Raw genomic sequence first — 22,140 nt, 5'->3', positions numbered from 1 at the left:
AGTAAAGAGAAAATCTTGGGACATATAAATATGAGTTATTAAAGGCATTTCTTTAGGACAGTAATGACATATGACCCCTTAATTTATGTGATTTCTCAGATGGAGTTGCACTTGATTTGAGGGCAATGATTTTGAGAAAGTCAGTAGACAGATTCCACACTAGTGACTAAATTCACAATTCAAAGAGATACATACAACTTCTTTAAAACTAGGAGAAATTATGGAGAGTTCTCTAAAAGTAGGTTTCATTTGCTTCCTATAATTCAGAGAAAATATAGTCTTTAATCACTGTATGACATTAACAAATATTTTTAAAAACAATAAACCTGGTGCTGTTCACATCTATATTCTTAGATAATACTCTCTGATTATCAGACTGCAGGAGTTTTAAATATTAGTGGTAAAATTTTGTCTTTTCTGTTTTGTTTGTTTTTAAAAGTATCATAATAATGATCACATTCTCCACAGAAACTTTAACACAACATTCAACAGAATATTTGTTTTTTATAAAATTGAAAGTGGAAAAGTGATTGTACATTAAATCCACGGACGTATTTAAATAGGAATCAGATGATTCCTGGTAGGAAAGTCATCAAGCCTTTCTAACAAGAATCTTGACTATTAATCAGCGTTAATGTGGTCATTACCAACTCATCTAAACAGAATTTACTTCTGTGTGTGGTTCTCAAGTTTTATTCACCCAAAATTTCATATTTTTTAATGATGAGGCAACAGCAAATGGATGAAAGAATAAATGGCCAATTGAATAAATACTAAATTATTAAAATGGTGAGTTTCCTTTCATTTCCCCTGAGAGATCACACAGATAGCAGCCAAAATGGGAGTTACAGGACCCACTACAATTGGAATTAATGCTTGGATACCACTAAAAAACATTGAGTTTTAAAAATATTCATATTCTGTACTGAAATATACCATATCATGATTTTTATAAACATATATAATCTCTTTTATCATATAGAAGGAATGCCTAAATTGTCATTTCAAATAATATTCATTTTTATTTAACATTTAAAAGGTAATGAGGCAGGACTCTTATAACAATAAGTAATATTTTATGTTCCAGAGGTCTCTTCATAAATTAAAAAGGGAGATAATGCAATTAATTTATATTTTCAGGTATACTCTTCATTGATACAAAGTGGATATATGGTAGCTTCTGAAGACATATAGGTGTGGACAAGTTACACAGTAATATACCATACATTTTTTAAAAAAGACAGGTGAGGCATTTGGTAAAATAAGGGCAAGCAGCAAAAATAAAATGAAGGGATAAGTTAATAAACAAGCAGGTGGCTAAATTCTCCTATGCTTTTAGAGATAGATTACAAATTTTTTACTATGTTTCCTACCATCCAATATGAAGAGAGATTTGTTTAGATGTAGATACTAGTTCTACATATGTTCAGTGTACTCTGAAGTTTCTGGTTCTGTTTCCTGAAGAAGTTCAAAAGCTTTATTTAGATGTCCTACCACAGCTGAACCTTAAACTTTCTAATATTTTTGCTTTTCTAGGACCACAGGGTTCTGGTTTGATGTACTTATTACTACGTTTCACCACTGAGGGAAATCTAAGGTTCTAAAAGTAGCTGAGAAGCGCAGAGTTACATTTTATTAACTTTATCATAGCTTTGTTGTTATTTAAAATAAGTAATTTTAGCTGCTTAAGAAGAATATAAATATGCAGAATGCCCTTATGTGGGGCAAAAATTGTGGTAACCCCAACTTTTCTGAGCATTATTGCAAATTCAGAAAGTAAAAAACAAACAGATAAACACACTCTTTGAGTTAACCAAAACATTGAAATGAGCATAAAATAGTTTCCTCCCACCTTTTACTGAAGGTAGAGAATATGTATTATCAACAATAAATTAAACATAATACAAAGAAAACCAAATTATTTTGAAAAGCATCAAAAAACTATGTATACAAATTAGGATAGGATAAAAAAAGAAAGATATTACTTTCTATGTAAATACAGAGAACCCATGGGAAAAAAAAATCAGTTACACCCTTCTAACAGTAAGATGTCTAAATTCTCTAAGTTATTTCCTAATAGTTTTATTATATCAAATATGAAAGTGTTATTTATATACCTTGAATATTCATTGAAATCTTGAAATGGTGCTCCCAATTCAATCTTGACCTTCCATAATTATTGTATGATTGATACAAAAAGTTATCAAGTGATATCAAATGGTAATTTGAAGTGTTTAAGTAATTCAGACCTTGGATTAATTATCTTTAAAAATAACCACCATTTTTTATAATGAGCTATGAAATAAATTCACTACATGTAAATTTACTTGGTTTCTTTCTAAACTTAATATTACAATTTATACACCTGAACAATGACAAAGAAACTTTCCTATGTGGAACTCAAAATAATAGCTTAATTGCTATTATTTTTGTTATAAAATGAAGTATGTGAAACTAAATTATAACATTTATGGTTCCATCTTTGGCCATTATACTTATGTTTTTAGAATGACAGAATGGTTAGGCATCTCTGATCTTGATGTTGTCATTTCGAATTGTTGTCATTCATAATCATTTATGAAATGTTTAAAGACCTTTCTTATTCGTTAAGCTTAGTTAAAAGATCATACAGTCATGGGCACCTGGGTGGCTCAGTTGGTTAAGCGACTGCCTTCGACTCAGGTCATGATCCTGGAGTCGCGAGATCGAGTCCCACATCGGGCTCCCTGCTCAGCAGGGAGTCTGCTTCTCCTTCTGACCCTCTCTCCTCTCGTGCTCTCTATCTCTCATTCTCTCTCTCAAATAAATAAATAAAATCTTTAAAAAAAGATCATACAATCACAACAAATAAATTATTGGAGAATTTTAGTTTGCCTTTAATAATGATGTTTCATGGCATATTTTAAAATAATATAGGAGTTATCAAGTAAATAAATGAAGAAAAGTTCAAACTGCCCAGTTAAATTTAATGTTTTCATGTTTCATGTACTTTTATGTAGTTGTAAATATAATTATTTTTCCTTTGGCTACAGAATTTTTTATTTTCCTTTTAGTAATGGCAAACAATGACCCTTGTGGAAAAAAAATTAATTAAACTGTTACTTGGATTTGAGATTGGATTACTGTTTTAACTAAGTCAGAGATGATATAAACCTTTTTGTTTCAAGGGAGAATGAATTTAGAATTTATTTTTAATTGCAGTTATGTTAACTGTATTAACTAAATTATGTTATCAACACATTTTGTGGAATAGTTTCAGATGTCTGAGGTAGATTTAATGATTGTTTCCATAGGAGGGTTAATTTTCTCTGCATTATTGCCATAGTCATCCCCATCCATACACTATTTTCATTTGAAAATTATGGTATTATATGTAGTTTGCAAAATTCAGTGAATATTTGTAATAGTGAAGATCTTACTACTCTTTGTTAACAAAAAATGACATAACTTTTCTTTTTTGCAAAGACATCTGAAATCCGACTAAAATAGTTTATCCTTTGGAAGAAAAATTCAAATAACATTTAAAGAGACCCCAAATTTCTAAGCATTGACTTATCTATTAACTATAGTTTACTGTCAATGAAAAATCATTAACTCATCATTTTTTAAATTAAAATAGTATCCCAGCTCATCATAACATCTGAGGCATCAATTGTCATATTCATATGCCATATCTCCACGGGCACCTTTGAACAAATCTGTAACCTGTTTTTATGCATGTATATGTTACACTCTGTGTACGTATACTTAATAGTTTTGAAGAGAAAAGCTAATAATACTGATTGCATGGCATATATTGTAGTAGGTCCGTGGCTGCTTTAGATATAACTTGATATTATGTTTACATTATAGAAGAATACTGACTGATTTTTTTGTGTGTACTCTTGCCAGTAGGTTATAGGTCTAGTGCTAGAGAAAGTAAATCTACAACATTAACTGTGCCAGAACAGCAAAGAACAACTCATCACCGCTCACGTTCAGTATCTCCTCACCGCGGCGATGATCAGGGAAGGCCGCGTTCACGTTTACCAAATGTGCCATTACAGAGGTAGGCTTTGAGATGGGCTTAAAGTCTCTGACAGTACTTTTTAATTTTAATACAATGTAAGCTGCCACAAGACTGTTACTGACATGAAATAATGGTGTAGTCAGGTTATTTTTTCAGAATCACTTGTGGGCAAAATGCCTTTTTATTCATTACTCCACCTATATTACATTCTGTTCTTGAATCTCAAGAAATTCTTTCCATGCGTAGAAGTTTATGTCCCAAGCACTGTTTTTGAATAACTATCTTGTATTCTGTTGACTAGTTTTATCTCCTGTTAGGAAGAATTGTATGATAATGAATAACTTGTGGAGAGAAATAGCAAAGAGGAAAAGCTTAAGAGGCAGAAAGTATTTTTAAGAAATTTAGAATTTTGGGGCACCTGGGTGGCTCAGATGGTTAAGTGTCTGCCTTTGGCTCAGGTCATATCCCAGGGTCCTGGAATCGAGCCCCACATCGGGCTCCCTGCTCGGCGGGAAGCCTGCTTCTCCCTCTCCCTCTGCCTCTCTCCCTGCTCATGTTCTCTCTCTCTCTGTATCTCTGTGTCTCAGATGAATAAATAAAATCTTTAAAAAAAATTAGAATTTAGAAAAAAATAAAAAATTTAGAATTTAGAATTGTCTCTTTGAAGCACTTTAAGTGCTTATAAAAGCATATAAAACATAAGTAATGTAGTGCTATATTTTATCTTATCCTGAAATATATTCTGAAATTTAAATTAAGTATGCAGATGAAAATTGTCCTTTTTTGACAGAGGTGCAAAAGAAGGTTGGAGAAATGTAGCACAGACAAAGCACTCATAGAAAATAAATACCTTCAACTCATTGATAAAATATGTATTTGCTTATGATGCCAACACTTTTCAAGCCATGCCAGTTTTTTGCCAGTTACTGACAAATCTTCCCCATTCGTCTGTCTGCCAGATTTGGGAAGATTATACACTTTGATGCATTTGTATTTTTGTAATCATTTTAGGAGTTTAGATGAAATTCATCCAACAAGAAGGTCACGTTCTCCAACCAGACACCATGATGCCTCCCGAAGTCCAGTTGATCACAGATCCAGAGATGTGGATAGTCAGTATTTATCAGAACAAGACAGGTATCTGTTCAAATTATGGTCTCAACATTATAACTTTTTATTTGCTCTGTTTTAGTATATGATAGATATCTTGGCATAGTACATCAGAAATTAAAGTATTTAATCATTCAAAACTGAACTCTCAAGGAACAGCTGTTAGGATATTCTAATAGAAATGCAACTCTAGGAAATATTTGGCTAACATTATATTGTCATAATGTGTGCATTTTTTTACAAATGGAAATTTATGTTTAGCCAGTTTAAAATGTATTGCTTATTGTTTCTAAATTATAGAAGGAAGCCTGCATAAGCAATTTTCAAATATTTTGTATTTTGTGGGTTGCAGTCTTTGGGATGTTATTTATGTAATTATAAAATTATGTTTTTTATGTTATTAAACAGTTTTGGATACAGGTCATCTGAAAGACAATGTTGCAGAGTTTCTGTGAGAGCTTCCCATAAAATGTCTATAAAGTACAAAATACATGAGATGGAGTTTTTCATATGGAAACATTCCCTGGACACAATTACTAAAAATCTACATTACAACTCTGTTGTTCTACATGCCCATAGACTTTCTTCTCAAACTAACCACATACCGGTGTAATATGCCAGACCATAAGCTCAGGATTTGATTTAAGGTTTTAGAATACTTACCTCATTGAATATTCTCTTCTGGATTTTTAAAGTGGAGACACACTTTCAGGAAGGAGTAGGGAAATCTTAGTGGTGCTTAATGATTGACTTTTTGACATGTAGTCAAGGACACAGAACTCAATAGGGCTTCTTAATCCTTTATTGTCATCCTACTGTGGGAAGGGGTGCCATGACCTTCAAGAGTGGAGTCATATTGGGTGCTGAGATAAGAGCTGCTCTGAGCAATAGGATTCCACACTGCTCAGCCTGAGTTGAGTTGAGTGAAGGCCACTTTGTCAACATTCATTGGGGGTCTCTTTGAATTTAGGTGAGGATGGAAAAAAAAGGACTTCTTGACCCGGGCATTTAACAAAGTGAAATTAATTTGAGCATAGAAAAAGTACCAGTTTTAAGATAAAACAATTCTAATCGAGTATATTCATGATTGGTTAAGAAGAAGCACATAGGACATTGTATTTTTAGTGTCTGTAAAAGCCAAGAGGACTCCATGCTTAGGGTTCCAATGAGTATCAGAAAGTCCAGATGTATAGGCCTTTCAGAAGTTTTTAAAATATCCAAGTATCTGGAATTGGAAATAGATTTTTGTGTCTTATTTGGGGAAGGTTTAGTTTAGTTTTGTTTTGTTTTAATATTCTGTAAAGTCACTTGGAAATACAATAGGAAATCAACAACAGCTAGGACTTTGACCATGATGTTTGTACTTTATTGTTTAAATTTTTTAAATACTGTCATGTTTATTTTTGTTTAACCTCTCAAGCAAATATGCTAGTGCAGACAATCTGGTTTCTTCCCTTTTCACGTTTTCATCGGCATACCATTGGCATACCCCATGTCATTTAATGCCTCATGATTTATCTGTTTCACCCACCACCCATCCTGTCTGTGCAGTGAGCTTCTTATGCTGCCCAGAGCAAAACGAGGACGAAGTGCAGAATGCCTACATACTACCAGGTAAATACAGGGATTTGGTAATTGTAACTGTGTGTGATGACTCTCTTTCCATTCTACTATTCTTTCTTCTCGCCCTTAAAGGTATTATTACAAATATGTAAAATTAATTTCCTAAGTATTCAAAATTTGTTTTGTTTCATTGGAGATTGTGGAAAGGTTCCAAATATATTTTAATTCTAATCCAGGCAGACTGCTTTTCTACTTGTTTATTCAAAATCCAGAGACTTATGAGCCTCTGTGGAACTGTTTACACATTCCTAAAACTGAGGAACCGATTTCCGCAATTACAATTCAAAATGCTCATTATGAGCGGCCCCCACCCCAGCCCCCGGCAGCACACACACACACACCTGTCTAGTCACAGGAGGTCTGATCTGTGCATGGCAGTGTTATTGTTTTGATGATTATGTTTGTTTTAGCCTTTTTTTATTTCCTTTTGGAATCTACTGTTGTTTATATTGTTTGCTTTTAGTAAAATCTTATAGCAGTCATTTTTTTTTTACTGGCTGAACATCAGCTTCCTTCTTGATAAAGAATAAGAATATTTGACCTTTAACTTCTAAATCTTCCCTCCCTTCGTCCCCCCACCAGTTTAGAAGGTTTGTAATACAAACTTGCTCATAAAAGCATACAACAATATGATGCCTCTTTAAAGATGAAAAGAAAGGGGGATGTAATATTCTCCTATAATTTGGAGCTTAGAACCTGATACTTTATTTATGTCTCATTACATCTTGGATTTCATATCCAAAATTAATTCATTAATTAATTAATCTCTTACAGATTACTCATAGAATGCAATCTGTAAACACTTATTGTCAATTTAGAGTTAACAGAAGGTAAGGAAGTAGAAAGTCAGTGAAACAAACCAACACACAGACAAACTCTTTCAGATATTTTGGCCAATAAAAAGACAGTAGGAAACAGCTATAACTGGAACACCTGCAATGCAAGGACAAATGCAGAATTTATTTTGTCTGCATGGAACATGTGGCTCTGCTCAGTAATGCCAACGTGCTCATGCTAATAAGAATTGTTTCAACTTCTTATATATATAATATTATCCTATTGATAACTACTTCCATGTCTTCCTGTAGTGCCACAGGAAAAAAATGAGGAAATACTAGTTTTGATTATGAACTGGGGAAAAATATAAAATTACGAATATTGTAAAAATCATCTCAAATTCTTTATAATGCTCACCTGCCCAGGTTTACTATTACTTGTTTTTCCTAACAAATAGTTTGTCAGTAGTAACAATATGTGTTTACAAATTCAAAAAGTATTTTTTTCTCATAGTCTTATTGATTTGACTACAACTGTAAAATAATAAAATAAATTTAGATCAATGTCCTAAATAGAACAGCAAAACGTATTTTTTTCTCATATTTTCTACATATAAAGGTGAAATATCAGGATATGCAAAATATGATATACTGGTAATTTCATCATTTTGTACAATCTTATCTTCAAACTACATTATATCATATTCACTTAGAAATTTAAAGAATAAAATTTGAGGATTTGCTACTTCTCAGCAAACAAGGAAAATAAAATTCATTGAGTACCAAGCATAGTGTTGTCATTAATGTACTTTATCTCAATTCTCTGGCAGTAATTATATGAGACGAATGTTATTACCCTCATTTTACAGATGAGGAAAGATGCTGAGAAAGTTTAATTTGATAAGTAACAGAGCAAGGATTCAAAATCAGGTCTACTGACATTTTCCACTAAACTAGTTTCTCCACAATTCGATTCTGAGGAGTTGGTGCTGTGCCAATAAAAGAGTTTGTGATTTTGGAAACTTTGCAAATTATAGTCCCTCCCTGAAGATTTAGTATGCACGGCATGTTGGAGTCATACACTAAAGAAATCTGTCTCATGTTGTTTAATCCCTTTTTTGCCTATTTATTTTAATACATAATATTCAATTATATTTATAACATAATTATTATAACTTAATACTTATAATAATAAATATCTACTTAACCATTAAACCCTTTTTTCATAAAAACATGACCTGAGAAAGTAATGTTGTACAGAAAATTCTATATATAGCTGCTTTACTATGTCCTGGATACTTTATATCTGTTATCTCATTTAATTCTCTGAGCACCCCTATTAAGTGGATATTATTGCCTGTCTTATATAAATGTAGGAAAAGGCCTGACCTGAGTTATCCAGGTTCATTGCCATTAAGTGGCAAAGCCAAGGCAGGAATTTAGGCCTTCATACTATATATAAATGTTATGCTATCTTCCATTCTGTTTCACACTCCTTGCTAACCTTGTTTGAGTATTCCTGAATAAACCACTTTTGAACCGATTGCTTTAAAAAGTCATATAGCAGCCTGTTGCCGAAGATGTTTGCCTAAGTTGAAAAGAAGACTCTTGTCTGTGAAGCAGGCAGAATCCTTAGTTTCAGTAAAATCTGTCTTCAGTTAGTTTTCAAATATGGTACTCTAGTATATTTTTAAACTGAAGCTTTAAGAGATTTCCTTTGATTTGACCAATAGTATAAATATGAGTAAACCAGTGATGTTTGAATGTTTAGTGTGTCCTCAGCAAATGTATATTCCCTTCCTTATTTATTGTATTTTAATGTGAGCTGAAATAGATTTGGGACTTTCATAATCAGCAATTAAATTTGTAGAAACATTATTAAATTGTCAAAAATTAATTGATTAACTGGATCTAATTTGCCCTTGGTGTAGTACAGACCATCCAGAATCCCTCAGAGATTTTAAAATAATTCAGATGAAGTTGGGCTTTTTTCTGCCATTTTTCTGCCAAATCAAAATTCATATTCTAGTTTGCATCTATTGCCCATCTCATTGGATTTCCAGTGATAAATTTTATCTGTAGTTGGATTTGGATTCAGAGGCTAGTAATTGGGAGGGATTTCCTCCACTGCAGTCACTTGATCTTGGGGTCTGGCTTTTCCTTACTGCAGCCCGGTCCCAAGACCAGCTTTCTCCCTGCCATGCTGGTCAGCTCTTGCTTATTGCTAGAATGTTAGCTCTCTCAGTCAAGTTTTAATTCCCAAATTACATAAATTATTTGGTTAGTACATTTAGCTATGAGTTGTTTACTTCCACAGAAGCAGGTATAATATTAAATCAGGGATTAAAGAGTAAATTTAAATATTGACTAACTCAGAGTTTTTTTCAAATTAGATATTTTTCAAATTAAGGCAATTAAATTATAATTTTGAGTCTTTATCTTAATTATAAAGACTGATGTCTATGATTCCATATTTTAATAATTCTTATTCTAACTTCAAATAATTACTGTGGTTATTCTGAGAAAAAACAAAAGAGCTGTCTTTGTTTGTAGCTTTATAGGCTTCCTACTTTTTCTATGCCCTAGTAGAATTCGCTTCATATGTATTTTTCTGTTCCCGCATGTTTGTGTTGCCACATTCCAGACATTTTTTTAGGCACTATAAAACATTACCACCTAAGATGCCTTTATTAGAGAACGGTTCTCACTGGAATATTTACAAGTAAGAGTCCTAACAGTGAGTCCCAGTTATAAACTAATCCTCAATCCCTGACCTACTAAAAATAACAAATTTTAAATTCTAATAAAACACTAACATTTCTTCTTGAAAGTAATTATGCACAGAGAAACATTAAATTAATGATATCTAAAAATAACTTTAATTATAAAACTTACAAATTCTAAAATATTTCTCTAACTGAGATCTAATTACTCAAATATCAGAATTGTAGTTGTCTTGTCATTTATTTGTTGTTTTACTTGTTGATTTTAATTATGATCATTAATTTTATATTATTTTGTTTTTGGAAAATTTTAATATGTGAAGCTCAATTCTGCCTGCACATACCAAAACCAAGTCAGTGACTAGACAGGACTTCCCCTTTCATCATGAATGCTTTCACTCAAGAGTATTGAGATTTACTGATGAAATATTGGTTAGGTAAGACCATTTGGAAGTCATGCCTTCCACTTCCCTTGTCTAGTGTTGTGAACCAAAATAGTTGAGTTGTAACTTTTTTCTCCTCTGATGTCCTTCATTTTGTTTTGGTGTGGCATCTGTTCTTGGTAACGAAGTTTTAGGCATTTTGTTTTAGTGCTTTCTGTATCCAGTTTTTTCATAAGTAGGTGTGATCTAGTCTCATTTTTTTCAGTCTGAGACCCTGTTAAAAAATTATGCAAATCAATTAAAGCATAATCTTTGTTTAGTCTCATTTTCTAAACAAAATTTTGCACTGCCATCCTGTCAGCTCTCTCACACCCTTATGAACTGAATCACAGTGATTCTGCATTTTATGTAAAGGGGACATTATTTTATGCTTTACTCTCTAACATGGTCTTCCTTTCTTTGTTTTCTTTGTCTTTCTCTTCTACCACTGGATGCAATGCACTGGCACTAGTGAACTGCAGCCCTCCCTTGACAGGGCTAGGAGTGCTAGTACCAACTGCTTGAGACCAGATACTAGTTTGCATTCACCAGAACGAGAAAGGTATAAAATAAAGACTTTCTTAATTTCCTATCATTTGTACTAGTGATTTTTTTCAATCACTTTATTTCGTTTCATGTGAGTCTCACAGGTTTGTTCATTCATGTTCACTTTGCTAAATGTCTCCATCTCCCCCTCCCCTTATTATACACATCTGTGGAGAGAGATATGTGTATATGGGTAAGCCCGAGGCTACACATACACATATCTCTGTGAATGTTGTTGCAAATGGTGTGATATAATTTGTAACTGCTTCTGGCTTCTGCTTTTCCCCTTCTGTTGCTGTTTGGTGGTTTTATTTACACATGACTCAGGAGCCTTCAGTATGCTGATAACGTTATAAGGTCCAGGGAGTTATTGGAACGGGGGAGAATCACTTTCCTATTAGTTCCGATGATAAATATATTTATGGGTTTTACATCAATCTTCCACAAACTTAAAATAAGAATTCTGTTTTGGTAGAAAACTTCCCTTGTGAATTTATATTCATTGTTTAGTCAAGCTACTCTGAGAGAGATCATGTTTCCCAGTAAGTTATATTTTGACAACAAAAAAAGGGTATGTTTATCTTAGATTTTCTGATGCCTTACAAAAATAAATGCACATTATATACACACACACATAATTCTGCTTAACACTTTTAACTGATTGATTATTAAATAATTCTGATTTTAATTCAAATGTATTCAAAATTTTTGTATTGCAATATCTCCTAATTCTGAGGAGCTAATTTTTTCGTTATAGTGCAGCTTTCTATCCCAGTAAACTTGGTTATAATTGATAGTATTGGATGTAATTGTTATTTCTTTTCAATTAGAAGTCACTCACTGGAGATTTGTTTTCTACCTCTTTATAAATCCTGAGGAAAGACGTTTAGCAGTGCTAATGTGTGACCCACTTCTCCTCTTCTTCAGAGGCTGCTTTAAACTTTTTTTAGCAATCTTTCTAGTCTGACTCTATTTATCTATTCATGGGATGTCTATTTCTGGACTTGAATAATAGGTACGGGTATACACATCCATTTTTAACTGTCTGCATATGATTCTACTGAAGAAATTACTTTTTTATTTAGTATTCTTTTGTATTTGTATATTTTGTAATAGAAAACAGTGGAATCAAACTTATGTTACTTTTTTTATATTTGTAATGGAAATTTTAGTTGAAATGGCTATTGGCTCTTCTAAAATCACAGTTGAAATTGTTTTATTTTTCTCTTTTGTTATATATTATCCGCCCCAAGTAAAAAAGTAAATAGAAGAGTAGCAAGAAAAATCTTTTTATATGTTTTACTTATTTTTATTTCTTTATATGTTTCTGGTTGGTATTAAAACAGAATAGAATTGCTCAAGTCAGTAGAATATTCTGACTATAACAACACCCTAACATTTTTAGTATCATTTATATAGGTGCTAATAGAAATATAATGCAAGCCACATGTATAATTTTTTATTTTCTGGTTGCCATATTAAAAAGCTGCAATTAATTTTAATAATTTAACCCAGTGTATAGATGAAATATAATTTTGACATATTATCAGTTAAAAACTATAGGTATTCCTTTTTTTGTATTCCTAAAAGCCACTTGTGGTTTATAAAAAAAAACCACCACAGGTTTATTCTTATGCTAAAACCTATCTAGTATGTGTTCCCTTGTTACACTAAAGCCGTAGAGTTCACAAATCTATGTGTTGGTGAGTTTAACCTCTCAGATAATACTCTTAAAATAGATCAGCCTATAGACAATCTGGCCACAATTACTGTGGTGGTCATAGTGAAGTCTCAGTGAGTGTACTTACTTTTCATAGAAGAAAAATATCACTGAAACCTATATTTATTCACTCTATATATTGAATAAAAAGAAATTTTCCATTAAAAAATGAAAGGGGACAGAGGGGGCAGAAATTGGTATTATCAGTGGTCTTTCATTTATTGCAGTCAACTTTGTTTCCAAGAAGAAAATAAAATGAGATAAATTTTCATCAAGAAAGTTACACAAGTTGTAGATTCTTATTGATTTGGAGGATAATGACCTCAGATGCCCTTTTGTGCATACTTTGAAGCAGAACATCACAGTATCAACAGTGATGACTTTGCTCTCTTTGGAAAATGCACCTAAAGTCCCTAGGCAGAATGTGCAGAGAGTAGGGAGAGGGAGGCTTAGAGGCTCTTCCAGGTTACTTAATTTCTCTGATTGACCAGAGAGCTTCTTATATGAATGCCTAATTTATACATAGTAGATAAAATTTTAGAGAAAATTTTTTAAACGTAATTTCATATTCTTAAGATAGTAACGTGTTTCCACAGCCTCATGAACTATAAAAGTTAAATAATTTGCTGATTCTGAACCATTTTGATGAACATTTGTATGCTCTTATACCAACTCAATGCCCTTTTTTAAAGTATCTTCACTAACTTTTAAAACAAATGAAGTTTTGTGTCAATGCAAAGGATGAAACTGTCAAAGCAGACTCAGTATCCAACACCATAGTTCAATAATGATTCAGAGATAAAGGAGCACCAGGCACAGGTGACATATTCTTTTCTTCAAGGAGTCCCAAACCACCAGATCCATTTTTTATCTCTTACTAGGGTGGTTTGGCCCAGGTTAAATCATGCTTGGAGATGCACTGTTTGCAAAGAAAGCCATTTCCATTTTTGAATGCCTTCATTAATATTCTGTTGATTACACAAATAACAAAAATAAGTATGGATTAGCCCATTGTTCCATCTAGTCATGCTTCAAAAATCAAGAAATTTGGTGTTTATTTGCAATAAAAGTTCTAGAAAGACTAATTATTTCCTACTTAAGATGTCTAATAGAGGACTCTCCTTTATGTTTTCACTCGCAAATACCACTGAATGTTTACGAGGACATCTGGTCAAGGCTGATCCACCTTTCCTCCCTTTTTATTCGGGGTCTGCTTCAGGTCATTCATTCCCACGCCCCACCCCCACCCGCCTCGTTCCCTGTTTGGGAAGGAGTAAGTTACAGGCCTGCCATTCACCTTTTCTTTCCCAGGTTTTAAAACAAATTATTACTTAAATGTTTAGAAACATTTATTTTTAGAGCCACTGGAGAAGAGTTACTTTTCTTGGATGTTTTATCTTCTTCTTTGACCTTTTATAGAAATCATAGCCTTATTGAAGGTTCATGAAAGGGTAGTCTATACTCGCAGCCTCCAGTTTTTACCTCCTCGTAAATTCTGCAGTCTGACTTCCGTTCCTTACCATGGCTCTACCGCTGTGCCGAAATTCCTCTCTGAACTACATTGGCTCCCTAATTTGGACCAACTACATTGGTCCCTAATTGTCCAGCAGCGTCTTGAAACATTTTGCGTTAACCGCCCTGTCACTTGAACCTCTCCTCTATTCGTACCATCTACAAATTTTCTAACGACTCAGGACACAGTCTCCTCTTGCAGGCCTTTCTTCCTATCCCACCCCACAAAGAGGGGTATATTTCCTAGCTCCATCTTCAGTTTCCCTTTGCCCCACCCATTCTACCCCTGAAACTGTATTTCTATCAAAAATTTCCGTTCTAATGCGTATGAAGGCAATGCTCCAATGTAATTGACCAGTCCAGAACTTTTCCTTGAGCACTAGGTCTGAATTTCTAAATGATTGCCATTTGTGTACATTAAAATGTCTGAATTAAATTCATTATCTCCCCTTACATCCTTTTATAGCAAAATACTTTCTTTTCCTAAATGTTGTTCTTATTAGATGGCTTTGACATATAACCAGGCACATTATCTGGAAACATTTTTCCCGCTCTTTTGAGAATCTCCCAAGCAGATCCCTTACCTTGATTATATTGAATTATGTTATAGCCCTTCCCTTGTCCCTCTTGTCCCCTAAAATTATTTTATAAGCTTTATTATTAATAGTTTTTATTCCTTTTTGTCTCAAGTTTTCTTTCCATTAAAATTAAAGTACCATCTTTCCTTGTCTGCTTAAAAATTTTATCTGATTCTTCAAAAATGCAGGTCAGATAACCATCGCTTTTATAAAACCTTTTTATGTTACCCACACCCCCCAATACCTTTTGCCAGTCAGAATTACTCACTTTTTTTCTGGGCCCACAAAATATACATTTTTATTAAAACATTATATTTTACTTAGTAGTGTGTTTTTCTGCTATATTTTATTTCTGGAGGATAGGGATCATATCTTATTTGTCCTTGCTATCTCTTGTGATGGCATTATTATTTTTTACTTAATAAATGTTCAATTTGGAGATTTGGGGAGCTTAAAAAATACTCCCTATTTTCTGTTCCTAAATTTCGGTCTAATTGTGAGCTAGACCCAGGGACTAGAAGATGGGAGGTCTAATTGTCACCATAAATACAATGGACAAGTTTAGAAGCTGTGACTTTAGGTCTACAGGCTTTGCTAATAACTCACTCCAGAATCAGTCAGACTCACTGAACCACAAGACAGGTTCAGTCCCAGGCCTCACATCTTACAACTGTTTTGTAGGTTTATGTCCCATAGCATTTGCTGTTTACAGGTAGCTTGATTTGGAAGGGGTAATCCAGAAAGGACTGAGTCACCTGTGCCTGGTCGTTCAACACAGTCACTGATTTTATAAGCCAGTCCTCCTGGGGCGCCTGGGCGGCTCAGTTGTTGAGCATCTGCCTTCGGCTCAGGTCATGATCCCGGGGTCCTGGGATCGAGCCCCACGTCGGGCTCCCTGCTCAGCGAGGAGCCTGCTTCTCCCTTTGCCTCTGCCTCTCCCCCCTGCTTGTGCGTGTTCTCTCTCTCAAATAAATAAATAAAACCTTTAAAATAAAAATAATAAGCCAGTCCTCCTATCCTGGGGTAGAGTGAGGCAAAGGGTAGAAGGAGACCAGGAGCATTGCTTGAATGAATTTCCCTCTGTATGGAAACATGAGGACTAAAGGAAAGGAGGTACCTACCTAAAACTTAACTAATGTAAATCGAATTAAAAGAAAGAAACTTTATTTCAAAGTGTAAGTATCTATATTAATTTTACTTTAAAACAATATTGGGAAATTTTGTTCTTTTTTACTTATCAATTTATTTTTTTGTTTCAAGTTTTTACTTAAATTCCAGTTAGTTCACATACAGTGTAATATTAGTTTCGGAAGTAGAATTCAGTGATTCACCACTTACATATAACACCCAGTGCTCATCACAAGTGCCCTCCTTAATGCCCATCACCCATTTTTTAAAGGACTAAAATGAATAGTGGGATTAGACAGTAAAAATACATACTGTATGATCAGTTGTCTCTTTTGTTCAGATTTAGTTTCTAATAGAGTAGTTCACAAATATTTCTTACTCGTGCTATTTATGGAGTGAATGGTTTACATTTCCATGTAATTTCTCTTTTAAAAAATTGAACTGCTTAGCCATGTTCTGCCAAGAAATATGCACCATTGAAAGGTGCACATAAGCAAGTGTAAATATTAATTGCACACTTAAACGCACATACATTTGTTTTACAGTGTATCAGTGCTGGGGGGAAAAGACATGACATAAGAACCATTTAATTGCTTACCAAGACCCGTCAGTTCTAATTCCTTTATATCTCATCAGTGGATCCCCTCACCACTGTTAAACTCTTCGTTAAGGTTCTCATTACTTCTTACCTGTAATAACATATTATCTACTTGGACATTCACAAATATATATTGATTACTTTTTCTGTAACTGTCAAAACTAAACAAAAACAAACACTGTAGTTCCTTATGCAGGGAGCTCACAGGCTATTAATTCAACCCCTTAACCATTAGAGTGACCTTTCTTCTTCTGCTGTGATCACAGAGAAAGGGATGAGCTCTGAACAAAGAGAGGATCTTAATTAATGAATATGAGATACCTGATATTGAAATACTAATACTGTAACTAACCAGAAATTTCTAGGCAGGGTATTTGGGAAAGAGAAATCAAGAAGGAGCTGGTTCAACTTCATGATTAATAACTCCAACATAGCCTGCCATGCTAGCTCCCAAGATGAGAATGAAAGCTGAACCCTGTGTGTTTGGCTCAGTAACAAGGGGATAAAAAGTCCAATGTTGGCCTTTTCTTCTGTGTCATAGGAGAGAAGGACGTTGCACATAATTTAAAAGCATATAAAATGTACTAGTATATTAGAAACTCCCAAATGTGTTATATTCAAACTTAGGTAATATCTAGTCTTTGGATAAAAATTGAGTGTAAATTGATCTTGCTCCCATATTAAATATATGAGGGAAAAGCAAATGGATTTCTTATATTGGTACCGTATATCAGCATATTAAGAAGGACTTTGAGTATACAGATAATATATGTATTATGCTACATACTTCATCAAAAGTTACTTTTTAATAGCTTGCATTCACAGTTGCCTATTCCCAAATGTACACCTTTCCCTTTCATAGCTTTCACTGCATGTTTCATAACTACAGCATTTTACTTTTTACTTTACTTTTTATTTAAATAAACACAAGGACTGGAATTTTGCCTCAAGAAGCAAGGTTATTCATGATCCTGTCAAATTAACATGATTTACTACTTTACAAAAAAACACATTAAATGTATTTTTGTGTTTTCACATACTGTAAACACTTCCAACACCATCAGTTTTAACATGACTGAGTACAAGTTAATTTAGAAGATCCTGTGGTTCTGATTGTTTTCGATTATTTTAGAAATATTTTTTCTTTATTGTCCCTGCAGAACAAAAGCCAGTAAAGTGAAATACATTTTAAAGCAGTCAGATTGGACTGACCAACTATTTAAATAATCTAAAATTATTAGGTAACTTAAAATTAATGCAAAGTATTTTTAATTTCACAAACATGTAACACATAGAAGAGTACATGTCACACGGTTTTCTCCCCAAATTCTGCTTTTGATACCTTTATCTCTTCACAGCTTCCTTAAAGCCCTTCTTGAATCATGGCAAGTTTGTCTTTCTAAGGCTGACTGATGATGCACCGACTTCCAAGGGGTTTTCAGAATCGAGTACCTGCTGATCTCAGATAGCGTGGTCACATGTTGACAGCCCTTTGCTGCTTTTTGTCCAAATAATAAATCCAATCAGCTAAGTGAAACAGCAAAGAAGATGGCTTTTGTTTTTTTGAAACATTAGGACTAGTCTGGATAATTATAAACTCTTATAGCTATATGAGTTCTTAGAGACCATTCAGTTATCCCTTGTTGCATACAAGGAAGCCAATATCCAAAGGAATTATCCTGTTCAAAGTGTTCATATCTAAGATATAAAAATTTCCAAACCTGGCCTGTTCAGTCCTTTATTGCCTCTTTTCAGTTTTCAGCTAGGTGTTTGTAATTTGTGGTAATACACAGAATCTCAAGATAGTCTAACAAAAGAATGAAACAAGATTTAAACTTTCATTTAATTGTTAATCGCAAAAAAGTATTATTGTAAACACAGAAATAGAAAACAACTGTGTTTCTGCTTTGTATTAAATTCACACACCTCATCTTTGCCCTTTATCCAGTAATTCCAATGCCTAGTATCAAATAAGCATTGATAACTTCTTAAACCTGTTTTATTCAAACATAAGCCAAGTTCTTAAGGGTGCATCTTTTTAACTTAAAGTTATGTGTGTGTGTGTGTGTGTGTGTGTGTGTGTGTGTGTAGATATGTATACACACACAAGCACATTTTAAAGGAACAAAATTACACACAACAGATTTCAAATATCTTCCCAAGTAAATTGTTTCTCTATTCACTTATAGGGGGACAAGATTTATTTTCTTACAATATTATAATTTATCTCTCCAAGGCTTATCAAAATCAAGAGTAAATTATGGAGTAAAGAATCTACACTTTGCCTTTTTGGGGTGCTTTTCCAGTCCTATTGTTCCATATATTATTTTATTTTAGGAGTTACTAAATGTCCTGTTTTTTCCTGTCTTGTTCATTGGGCAAACAGGGGTAGATGGTCCCCCTCCCTAGATAGGAGACGACCTCCTAGCCCCAGGATTCAAATCCAGCATGCGTCTCCGGAGAATGACAGGTACTAGCCAACTCCTCCTCACAGACAAGTGGCTTCAACAGGCTGATAGGCCACCAAGTGAAGGATAACCAAGAGAAATGTTGGTTATTATGTGCTTCTTTTCAGGAGCCAGAACCAGATATGTTGTGATTCCATCACTAAATGCATCCCACCTCTAATAAAGCACCTCAGCGTGTTACTGAAATGAGGGTGGCACATGCAGATGGCAAAATTTAAACACAATAAAGTCAGATCCAGTGGAAAAGTTCTGTTTTAAATGAGCATTTGTTTCAGTGTTTTGATTTTCTAGAAACATATTTAAATATTGCTTTTGTTTAAATATGAACAAATAAAAATTTTCAGGTGCTTTAAAATATATTAAAATCTGTCATGGAAGCCTTTTCTTTGTTATATTGGTTGATGGTTTAATCTCAGTTGTCTTGTTTTTGTTTTTTGTTTTTTTTTACTACATAAACTTGTTAATAATGAAGTTTAGGTTTGGAAGAACATGAAAAATGTCTGATTGGAAGTGAAATAACTGGTTCTTATATATTGTATGAATATGGTGTTTTTAAACCAAATATTGTCGAGGGCTAGTGTCAGTCTACAAGGTAGGTCTTTAGCATCAGTCCTTTGAACGTGCCTCATGCTGACAGTGTCAGAAATGCTGTGTTATCCTTCTCACAGGCATAGCTAACTCAGCTCTCCTGTTTTACCATGCTTCTTATATATAGTCGTTGGCTTTAAATATCTTTTTCTGACTGGTCATGAAAAGTTACTGGATGTTTGGGGTGCTTCTCTTCTAGTTTAAGCAGAGATTCAGTCAGCATATTGGTAATATTGATTAAGTAGAGAAGTATATTTGGTAGCTCAGAAACAGAACGACTAGTTAAACATTTACAAAATGTTCCTTTTGTTCATTTCCAATATGTGTGGATATAGATAGCAGAGTAATTGCACTCTTAGTTAAGAGTGATTTTTTTTTTTTTTGGTATCTGTAAATAGTCAAGATAACTTCAGGATTTCAATTTGGAAGAAAAACTAAGCCTTGTCACTCAGAGAAAATTAAGTCATTTTACCACTGTTGGAAAAGGCCACAAACTAGTAGTTTATAAAGACTTTAAGAATATTTTATCAGTTTTAATCTTTAAGAAATTTACCTTTTAAGATGACTTGCATATTTGAAATTTAAAACTAATTCCTTCTGGTTTCTGGGATAGAATTTTGGAGAGTAGAACAATTAGTGGTAAAATCTCCAATCTAAAAATTATTCTAAATTTAAAGTATTTTCAAATCAGAATATGAAGTAATCATATAAATTAAATAAAAACATACATCCACATTGCTACTCATTCATTCAACAAATATTTATTGTGCCCTGCGATATGTACTCTTATTATGGCTGGAGACACAGCAGTCTTTAAGAAAAGCAAGGTTCTGGCCATCAGGCAACTTAGAATTTCCTTTTATAAAACACAATGCTAGAAAACCTTTGAATTTATTCCAAACAAATGAGTCAGTGAATTTCATCTCATGGAATGACTGTTTGAGTACAAGACAAATATAATGGTCTTTAAAATGAATATATGTGTAATTTATCAGGACACAAGCAAAATGGAAGTCCAAATAATAATTTCAGTTTTTATATACACAAGATGGAAATCAGTTGAAAATTAGTTGGCATTTAATGACATATGAATTAATTATGTTATTTGATTTAGTAGATTGTATATATAACTTTATGGGTAAATTTTAGGAGCAGAAATGGCCATTTTAGATAAGATCACTAGGGAAACTTTTACTAATACATAATTCTGAATATACATTTATTATGACTTATTTGTAAATAAGATCTGTGTTCAACCATAAAACATATATTTTAAATGGCTTGATACTGTGATTTATTACTATAGGGAACAAAAAGTTATTTACAATAAACTTTTACTAAAATATAGGAATAAAGGAATAATATGTGCCCATAAATATGATAGAGAAATAGCTAAATCAAAGGATGCTAAATTCATAGGTAACCATGTCAGCCACTTGGCAAAACAACACTTGCATTTTACCTCTTATCAGCTTTATCTAATTATTCAGCAGTTTCTACCAATTTCCAAATGAAGGGAAGATAGCATCAGATTTGGAAATAGTGAATGCTGATGATGATTTGGGCATCATTTGACTTTTGCTCTAGTAACTTGGAAAATATTCTAAAATCAGTGACAATTTAAATAATCAGCCTTTGGATGTCTTGAATCAAGGTCATATTTGATTATTTTGAAAATAAGAGCAATACAAAAAATTTTGCTTAAGACAGTTCTCTAGTAAGTTGGAAAGCATTTGGTTACCCCCTTATTTCTTGCAGCATAAAAATACATGTGGTTATGTGTGCACATGCACACACACACACAATTTTTAACATACCATTTTCCCACAGTTTAATTTCAGTTTCAAACAATCTTGATGTCATCTCAAGTTGTGTTAGATTTATTTGGAATTAACATGGAAGCAGGTTTTTCTGGATCTAGGAAGATTTCCTAGAAGTTGTAGAATATTTAAAACAAACAATAATGAGGAAAAAAACACATAAATTTAGAACCCCAGGGAATGAGTCCGACTTTAAAATTGTTGGGAAAATTTCCTGGCAGTTTTATTACTAAAAATGTGAAGACATTTTAAAACATAATCATTCCAATAACAAAATACCTCTTTGTAAATGGCATTATTTTAATATATAAAAAGTAACTTTTATGAATCTGTGTATACATAACTTTGTGAATTTAATAAAATTTGCATCTTCTTGTGGCTTCAAATTAATCAAAATTTTTGTGTTCAAGTTAGAAAAAAATGTATTTTAATATATCCCTGAAGCATCAAGGTTCTGAGTTTAGTGCTCACAGTTGAAGCAATCATTCTTAAATGTGAAAGGCTAGTATAAATAATCAT

The 22,140-nt window shown here is 33.1% G+C and overlaps 1 protein-coding gene across 50 annotated transcripts in view; it reads left to right on the top strand.

The window, feature by feature from the left end:
• RIMS1 (regulating synaptic membrane exocytosis 1) overlaps positions 1–22,140 on the top strand; it is a 489,882-nt gene that overhangs the window by 332,920 nt on the left and 134,822 nt on the right. For 15 of the 50 annotated variants that reach the window (XM_027601790.1, XM_027601816.1, XM_027601798.1 and 12 more), the window contains 5 exons: positions 3,892–4,048; positions 5,021–5,146; positions 6,671–6,733; positions 11,136–11,225; positions 19,132–19,215. In XM_027601790.1, coding sequence (XP_027457591.1) covers positions 3,892–4,048; positions 5,021–5,146; positions 6,671–6,733; positions 11,136–11,225; positions 19,132–19,215 — 520 coding nt within the window. The remainder of the gene's footprint in view (positions 1–3,891; positions 4,049–5,020; positions 5,147–6,670; positions 6,734–11,135; positions 11,226–19,131; positions 19,216–22,140) is intronic. The other 35 variants (XM_027601818.1, XM_027601817.1, XM_027601839.1 and 32 more) reach the window with 7 other exon arrangements.

This window comes from Zalophus californianus, chromosome 7 (genome assembly GCF_009762305.2).
Source record: "Zalophus californianus isolate mZalCal1 chromosome 7, mZalCal1.pri.v2, whole genome shotgun sequence".
NCBI classification, from domain to species: Eukaryota; Metazoa; Chordata; class Mammalia; order Carnivora; family Otariidae; genus Zalophus; species Zalophus californianus.
The sequence above is the reverse complement of the archived record's forward strand: the minus strand, read 5'-3'. Positions and strand labels throughout refer to the sequence as shown.